At 33.2% G+C, this 9,606-nt stretch overlaps 1 protein-coding gene across 1 annotated transcript; it reads right to left on the bottom strand.

Annotated features, from left to right (window-relative positions):
* Window positions 1–983: 983 nt before the first annotated feature.
* Window positions 984–8,384, bottom strand: LOC123302454. Its single transcript, XM_044885357.1, has 7 exons — window positions 8,319–8,384; window positions 8,129–8,245; window positions 2,677–3,157; window positions 2,534–2,617; window positions 2,316–2,377; window positions 1,429–2,250; window positions 984–1,085 (listed from the first exon to the last, which is right to left on the bottom strand). Exons 1-7 carry the CDS (start codon window positions 8,382–8,384, stop codon window positions 984–986), a joined length of 1,734 nt encoding a protein of 577 aa, XP_044741292.1.
* Window positions 8,385–9,606: the final 1,222 nt, after the last annotated feature.

Genomic DNA, 9,606 nt, shown 5'->3' on the forward strand with positions numbered 1-9,606 from the left:
ATTCCATCTTTTTGTCCAGAGTGGATATTTTTTAAAATCCAGTTCCAAATTTGTTTGTCTTCATCGTCTGACGATGGGGAAAATTTCACTTCTAAGTCCATTTGTTCTACCTTATCAATAAGGTAGTTTAAAGTTTCCGGTCGACCACATTTAATTGCCATATTAACCGATGTTTTAAAATACTTTGTTAACACATTGTTTATAGTACTTAAACTACAATTATCTTTAATCATATTAACAATACAGTTGTTATCACTATTATGATTATCAAAGTCTTGCATTTTGTATGTTTAAACTAACACTAAATTGTTTTCTACAATAATTCTACCTAACTATCAGTTTTTTTGACACCCCCACCACTACTCTATCAATTGTTCATGCGCACTACTCTATCAATTGTTTGTACACCTATCACAATACCGAACCACTTTGAGGATCATCACAACAACAGCAGGACACATTTCTGAAACAACAGCAAAAATTAGCTAAATATTAAAAACATAAAATATAAAATACTTACACTCAACAAATAATGCTATAGTGGCCCCATGGCTTTGTTTCACATGAATTGTGAGTAATGTATCGTTTTTGGTCAAATGGTGATAAGCCCACTTTCTGCTGTTTGATGGTATGTAAGCGGTGTCGCTTGGATTGGATGCTTTGCTGAACACGGTAAAAGTTACGGTTCTCAAGCAAACACCGCTTATAGTCCTCAAAAGTAAGTTTTCGGATAGCTGACTTCTTGAGACCCTTGGATCGTTTAGTCTCTTTTTTATTTTGCACCCGAATAGCATACATTTTGCTACGTAATCCGACAAATTCTAGCATAACATCACCATTATTTTCATCGGACATTAAACCCTTGACTTTCTTATTACGTAGTGGTATACCATAAACGTTGTCGGGTGCATAGTCAGCCGTATCAAAACGATTAATATCCTGTTTCATGACCTCATAGACGTCAGTATTTCTCACGCTATAAATTAGACTATCGGTGTCTGTGTATAATAACCTGACATTTGTGGGGTTGTACCGTTGGTACATGTAGTTGTAGTGGAAGTCATACACAAACGTTTTCGATATGTCTAAAATTGTGAAGCCTATGTAGATGGGTTTGTTGAAACGTATCTGTGATTTTTTCATTTCAACAATACTGACGTCATTGTCGAGCACCATCATACTGTGAAAATTGGGATTGGCAATTAATTTCTTCACACCATGTTTTCCATCCCAATTTTTTCGTATGTACACAACCCGATGTTTCCTCACATTCTCCATGGTTTTACCGAAGATGGCATTAATCATGAGTTTGAATAATGCTTTTTCAAACTCATTTGAGGCGTTCTTGCGCATCTCGGTATTGAAATCAATATATGGTTTCAACCATGCAGATTGATTGAATTGTAACACACGGTGGTATTTTGTTACCTTAACACCGAGTTGTGTATACAGTTTCAAATTCCTGTAGTGCACGACATAGTTGGTCTTATTGTAAAGGGTTGACAGAAGATATTTTTGTTTTGATCCAGGTGGTTTCGTTGTCTCCGGACATGGCGGTAAATCGCTAAAGTTATCATGTAGATGTTGGGGTATTTCAAGGTCTACTTCTAAAATGTACCCGACTGGTGAATCATCTGCAACATCCTCGATGTTTGGTGTGTCGACCCACTTAAAATTTCCTGTTGGTAGGTATCCACACATTGCTGCACCATATAGGTTCACCACATCATAATACATAAGGTAGACATCTTCTTGAGTTTTATCATACCCCTCTTCCATGTACTTATTGTTCGCCTTAGCATAGCGATTAGAACATTGACTTACACCGCCTCTGATTCCTTTCTCGATAAACAACAAGTCATCAATATCCGTGAACAATTCCAATTTGATATTGGTGTATTTCAACATGGCGCTCCACGTATAGCCAGGAAGTGTGTAATAGTGACTAGGATCGAGACTATAGCTATGAATACAAGTGTTACGGAAATTTTCAAAAATATCCGCAAGTAGTAACACATCAGTTTTCATATACAGGTCTGAATAATCACCTAGTGTATGTAAATTGAATGTGTTCCATACCTGTATCGCATGGTTATAATCCTCATCCGTTATGTGTTCATCTGTTAACACACTGTAGAACGCCTCCTTTGGTGGTAATTTTGTCTCTTGGAGACGTCCCCAGCTACTCATGTATTCATATGGAAATACACCTTTTCTCGTTAGCAATTGAAATTGTTCATCATTACTGACCTATAAAAAATTAAAAAACAAATTACAACCCTGTATTAAAAAATTAATTATTTTTTATCATTTACCTCTTTATGTAAAATGGATTTTTTATCATTCTCTAAATATGAGGCCAGATTTTCCAACTTGTCTGCGAGAAATCGGAAGGAATCAATGAATCTTAATTGAATGTCCGAGACGTGCTTTGTGAAACTGATGTACTTTTCTTTGTTGATGGGCAACACATCAACTTGACCGTCGATTTCCGTCAGCAGAGCTTCAATAATAAAATGCGAATCGTATCCACTCAAGTTGTGCATCACAACAGGTATCACCCTTGAATCTTGATAATGCAGATTACAAAATTGGTGTGCTGCTCCACGGTAGATACCTAAAATAGATTAATATAAAATTAGATGAAATTAAAAAATAATAAATAAATTACATTACCTGTGCGATGTGAATGGTCGCGAACACGTATGGAATTGGATACGAAATCTTTATCACAAATGTGACACTTCTCTGCTGACATAAAATCCAGTTCTTGTTCGACGGTGAGCGGATACATTGGTTTAACGTGTTTTATTTTTTGCTCTAATGAGTACGCTACTTGTTCCAGTTCATGAACAAACCACTTGACACAATCAGCACCACGGTATGCCTTATAAAACGATTGGTTGGGATCATGGGTACAATGAACATAGTAACCTACACTGTAGGGTACATGTTTTTGAATATTTTTTGTATAAGACCCATGATCCATTTCCATGTCTTCATGATGTTGTGGTACCAATAACGCCTCAAAGTCAGCGTACACCATATACTCAACACGTTCCTTGCTGTTGAAATCTTTGAACTCAACGAACCGCTCGTCATCAGTTTCAGGCATTCGTAGCCGCACCGCTTCTTTTTCACCACAATTTACTGAATGCTGTTGGAGTTTGACATCTGTAGCAAAATAGTTGAGGCATCGGTCACATAAATAAATTTTATGCCTATTACTCTTTACACTCGATCGACTCAACTTTGCTAAATTTTTTATCCAGCAAAAGTGGTGACTGTTCCCATTCTCCACAGCCAATAGATGAATTTTCTGCCCCGCAGTGTTCGAACTAACGCGTACAGGGAAAATTTCCAAACCATGTAGAAACGTATCTTTGTAGCCGTATACGTTAATCGATAGCTGCGGGTTCATCTTTTCAAATTTATTAATTTGATCCAGAGACATGGAAAACTTTAATCCATCATATTTCAAATAATGACTATAGTGCGGGTACTTATTCAAGCGTTGAGGATCCTTTTCAACCGGGTAAAGTGCTGACATTATCGACCATAGAAAACAATGTTGGTCTTTATTCTGGACATTGATCACAGCCAATTTATTTTTGATGACTGGTGGTAGTTCACAAAAAGTCCCAGCTGTGATCGGAGAGTACTTATTCATGTGGACTCGAATATTTATGATCATGTCAAGAGCCCAACCGCTATCGCGTTCCTGGAATTCTTCCAATTTTTTCAGCAAATAGTTTTTGACATGATCATTGTACCACTCCTGCATGTCCGTTGTCACATACATTTCCTTGGCCGACGTTATAAAAGTTTTCAAATCCTCCTCTTTGGTGATGGGCTTAATAAAATTGCCCGTGAACATAATATACACCTGAAAAAAAATTCAAGATCTCATTAGACTATTTAAATTATAAATCTTAAATTTTACTTACCTTGAGGGGATGCTTCACTAGCTCACGCCGAACGTGTCTTCTAAACATTGGAAATGCCCGGTTGAAAAATATATTTGGATCTTTATAATCCAAATTTGTAATCATACCAGTCTTCACCCTGCCCTGATGGTGGGTTTCAATTGTCTCCCAGATTAGATGTCGATTTTGTTTTTTGGTGACTCCACCACCTTGCTTAACTAAATCTAATCGCAGTCGGTGAAGCTGCCGCTGGTATGATTTACAAAGTCCAATATTAGCTTCAAGACGCAGAGGATTTTCTTTCTTTAACATCAACATCTTTTTGAATAAGCGGATGTTCTGCTTATTAAGTATCATCCATCGCTCAGCTTCCTCCACCGTCTTGATGAGCCTCAACGCTCTCTCCACTTTCTTCATCATATCAGTGCTACCACCTTGAGGTACCGCGTTTAGCGTTTGCATAACATTTTGTTCGTAGGTGTCCATCTTTCAAAAAAATTATATTCAAGTTTCACAATATTATTTAAAAAATTTATACACTTACCGTTATATTTTCAAATACTAAGCAAAATATACGTTACCGAACCGTTCAACACTAGAGTTAACTAGCAAATGAGTAATATTTGTTTTTTTTTATAAAATATATAGACTAAGTTTAGAATAATAAATATATCAAAAACAAAATAATAATAATAATAATAATAATAATAATAATAATAATAATAATAATAATAATAATAATAATAATAATAATAATTATAATAATAATAATAATAATAATAATAATAATAATAAAAATAACGTAAAAAATATATGCGGAAAAAACTAACTGAAGCAAAGGTGAATTTCAAAAGAGATACTTCAACAGCTACGTACATCACTTTTTATAGCATTATCCCCACCACTAAAAAAGTTGTAATTTGATATTTTTATAATCGTAATTCAAACTAATTATTTTTTCTTGGAATTCAGACAAGTTTAAACAAGTTCAAACAAGTTTGAACATGTATTTTTATTATGTAAATTTCAAGTGTCATATTACATTGCTTAATCATAAAAAAATATTAACATCCGGTCACGTATCTTGAATTTTATCATGTCTACTTAAAGTGTCAAATTACAATATTTTTCAAGGTTAGATGATATCTATTTCAACATATTCTTGAAAATTGCAGACTCATAATATTCTTTTCTTGGAATTCAGATTTGCAAATTATTATCTAACACGTTCAAGTGTCATATTACATTGCTTAATCATAAAAAAATATTAGCATCCGGTCACGTGTTTTGACACATGTAAAATTATTTCAAACAAGTTTGAACTTGTTACAAGATGATGATATCATATTTTTCAAGGTCAAATCTATTTCAACATATTCATGAAAATTGCTGACACGTGTAAAATTATTTTAAGATCAAAGTCCATTCAAACAAGTTTGAACATGTATTTTTATTATGTAAATTTCAAGTGTCATATTACATTGCTTAATCATAAAAAAATATTAACATCCGGTCACGTGTCTTGAATTTTATCATGTATATTTAAAGTGTCAAATTACAATATTTTTCAAGGTCAAATTAACATATTCTTGAAAATTGCTGACTAATGTCAACGTCCCGCCCCCCGTTCACTCTCCGTCAAGCACCACTATTGGTCAAAGCCAATGACGTCATCCCCCCGTTTATGCTTAGACAGCCATTCCTCCCCACCAATTCAACCACACCTCCCGACGCCATCTTGATTTTTACAGCGCTACTATTGGTCAAAGCCAATGACGTCATCAATGCTTAGGCAGCCATTATTCCCCAACACCACACCTCCCAACGCCATCTTGATTTTTACAGCGCTACTATTGGTCAAAGCCAATGACGTCATCAATGCTTAGGCAGCCATTATTCCCCAACACCACACCTCCCAACGCCATCTTGATTTACTATTGGCCAATGCCGAGGTTTCCAACATTCACCTAGGTTTGCCCTTTTTGTAAAAGTGTACCATCCAACTGGGCCAAAACGTACATGATGTCAACGTCCCGCCCCCCGTTCACTCCCCACCACTATTGGTCAAGCCCCGTTTATGTCATCCCTCACCCCCACCACACCTTCCAACGCCATCTTGATTTACTATTGGTCAATGACGTCATCTATCCCCTCCAACTTCCGAGGTTTCCAACATTCACCTAGGTTTGCCCTTTTTTGAAAAGTGTACCATCCAACTGCGCTGAAAGTGACCTGACTCTTCTACTTATGATATATTAATTAATATTTATATTTTATATTTTTTGTATTATTTTTATAATACATGAAGAAAATTTTAAAATTTTTTTTTTTTTTATTAAAATAAATCTTACATTACATTACATTTAAAATATTACATCTGTTGCATACATAATTATTCAAAATAATTATCATCTGGACCATTAGAATTATTCTATGAGATAAATTCATTTGGTTGATTAGGCTCTAGTTGTTCAACATTGGGTTAAACAGGTCTGTATCTAGGATATGTAAATTTAGAACAGCGTCATGGTTTTCATATATCATGGACACCGGAAATATTCACCAATCGCGAGGTGAAACATCCCAATTACAAACCCAAGAACATGTTTACTGAATGACTACAACAACGATGATATAAAGGGCGGTTTCTATGCGGTTGCTAAGAATTACAAAAAGTTCACAATCCAAAGTGGACCGCTTTTGTGAACATATTTGTGTTTTAAAAAAGGAGATGTATTTTTTAATATGAATATATATTAGACTAGGTTAATATGATCATGAAATTTTATTGAAGCAATTTTTAACTAACACAAAACAAATTACTTGATGGTGTGAATATAATTGTCACAAATAAGGTGTATTTATAACCTGAAAATAAGGTGGTGAGGTCACAACGATGATATAAAGGGTGGTTTCTATGCTGAAGAATTACAAAAAGTTTACAATCCAAACATTTATTTAGTGGAAAAGGTCTTAGCTCCAAATTTAAAGTCCGGTGGTTAGGGTTCGACTCTTTACACGATTCATATATTGATAAAAAAAAGTCTCCTTTTATAGTGGAACGTTTTTGCGAACATACCTGTTACAAACAAAAATTTGTCATAGTGGACCGCTTTTGTGAACATATTTGTGTTTTATAAAAAAATAAAAAATATCACATTGTAAAAATATTTTTTTTTTTATTGTAAGTTTCTTATTTAAAAAACAGTGTTGTATTATAAATATTTAAAAATAAAAATACATAGATTTTATAAAATGATTTTTTATTCTGAAATTTCTGATGTATTTAACACAAAACAAACATTTATTTAGTGGAAAAGGTCTTAGCTAAACATGGATCTAACGTTAAAGTCAGGTGGTTAGGGTTCGACTCTTTACATGATTCATATATTGATAAAAAAAGTCTCCTTTTATAGTGGAAAGTTTTTGCGAACATACTTGTAACAACAAAATTTTGTCATAGTGGACCGCTTTTGTGAACATATTTGTGTTTTAAAAAAGGAAATGTATTTTTTAATATGAATATATATTAGACTAGGTTCATGAAATTTTATTGAAGCAATTTTTAACTAACACAAAACAATATAAAAATATTGTTGTAATACAAATGTTTTTTGATTCATGTTTATTACTCAAAATTACTTGATGGTGCGAATATAATTATCACAAACAAGGTGTATTTATAACCTGAAAATAAGGTGGTGAGGTCATTTCATAGATAAAACAAAACGATGATTAATTAAATTTTAGGTGTTTTTTATTGTAAATACAAACACATTTTTAAAAAAAACTTATCATAGACAATTATATTCATGTTTTTATTTCTATATACAATCATGATCATCACTATTTCTTTCACAATCACATCTGTCTATTTCATTACAATTTGTAACACATATCCATGGCTCGAACCATTTCGGTATATTTCCACCATCCATTTGTTGGTATAGCATTCTACAGAGAATTTCAGGATCTATTTGTTGATACCATAAAAACATTCTCTCATCATGTCTAGCACTATCACCAATCCATTGTTTTCGATGGATATCGTATGTACCCCAATTTTTTCTCAAGTTACTTCCATGGATAAGATCATCACAACATTCATTTAGTAATATTTCAAACTGATTGAAATCTCTTTTAAAGTAGTTGAACTTTTTCGCATAATTTACAAATAAGATTGCATCCAAACAATTTCTTACTATAAATGCAGCAATATGAAAGCAATCATCAACTTCTAAATAAGAATACCGTAATGTGTCGATTAACTTTGTAGGTATACTCCAACGACATGCCTCCATAAGTTGATAAAATTCCATCTATAAATAAATAATAATAATATAAAATATTTGGCTACAATTTTCTAAACAGATCTTATCAAACAATACTCACATTAAAATATTCAGGGTAAATCATCTCCGAATTTTGAAACAGATCAATATGATTTTGTAGCGACATTGTACCCCATAATTGTAATGAATTAAAATAAACACCATTTTTTTCAAAAATATCCATCATATATTTAGTATTATTATTATTATTATATTTTTTTTTTTTAAATCAAAAACATAAACTTTACAATTTTTTATAACAATAACAATAAAATATAATGAAAACTGATATTACCGTAATGTCGAGCGCCTTTTTTATATGATTACCACCACTCCAAAAATCCCCCACCAGCAGAAATTATTATCTAATCTCATAACACGTGTAAAATTTTTTTAAGATCTAATGCGATTCAAACAAGTTTAAACATGTTCAAACAAGTTTGAACATGTATTTTTATTCAAACAAGTTTGAACTTGTAACAGGATGATGATATCATATTTTTCAAGGTCAAATCTATTTCAACATATTCTTGAGAATTGCTGACACGTGTAAAATTATTTTAAGATCAAAGTCCATTCAAACAAGTTTGAACATGTATTTTTATTATGTAAATTTCAAGTGTCATATTACATCGCTTAATCATAAAAAAATATTAACATCCGGTCACGTGTTTTGACACATGTAAAATTATTTCAAACAAGTTTGAACTTGTAACAAGATGATGATATCATATTTTTCAAGGTCAAATCTATTTCAACATATTCTTGAAAATTGCTGAGTAATGTACACGTGTAAAATTATTTTAAGATCAAAGTCCATTCAAACAAGTTTGAACATGTCTTTTTATTATGTAAATTTCAAGTGTCATATTACATCGCTGACTCAATAAAAAAAAAAAAATATTAACATCCGGTCACGTGTCTTGAATTTTATCATAGTAGTATAGTCAGCCCACTCCTGGCGCAAAAGAATGGTACACTTTTACAAAAAGGGCAAACCTAGTCAAAATGGGAACCGTCAGTTGAGGATAGGTGACGTCACACAACCAAGATGGCGTCGGTAGGCGTGGTGAAAGTTGAATTGGTGGAGGGCAGACAGGAAATGGACATAAACGGGGGGAGGAGCGTTTTAATTGGACGTAAGATACGCGAAAGGGGTGTTATAATTAAGCGAGCGAAATGAGATAAGGGAAAGGTGCGTTTTAATTGGACGTAAGATAGGTGAAGGAGGCTGGACTAAGGGAAAGGGGGAGTGAGATGACTCGAACGGGGGGCGGGACGTAGACATTAGTGATGATAAAATATAAAAATAGGCGGGACGTAGACATTAGTGATGATAAAATATAAAA

The sequence above is a fragment of the Chrysoperla carnea genome, chromosome X (genome assembly GCF_905475395.1).
Source record: "Chrysoperla carnea chromosome X, inChrCarn1.1, whole genome shotgun sequence".
NCBI lineage: Eukaryota > Metazoa > Arthropoda > Insecta > Neuroptera > Chrysopidae > Chrysoperla > Chrysoperla carnea.

Bases quoted from the DNA above. Each gene is read 5' to 3' on its own strand.
- LOC123302454 (XM_044885357.1), bottom strand. From the start codon at position 8,384: ATGTCGCTACAAAATCATATTGATCTGTTTCAAAATTCGGAGATGATT. The intron at 8,246-8,318 runs GTGAGTATTGTT...ATTTATTTATAG, and splicing joins TTTACCCTGAATATTTTAAT to ATGGAATTTTATCAACTTAT. The intron at 1,086-1,428 runs GTAACAAAATAC...TCACAATTTTAG, and splicing joins ATACACAACTCGGTGTTAAG to ACATATCGAAAACGTTTGTG.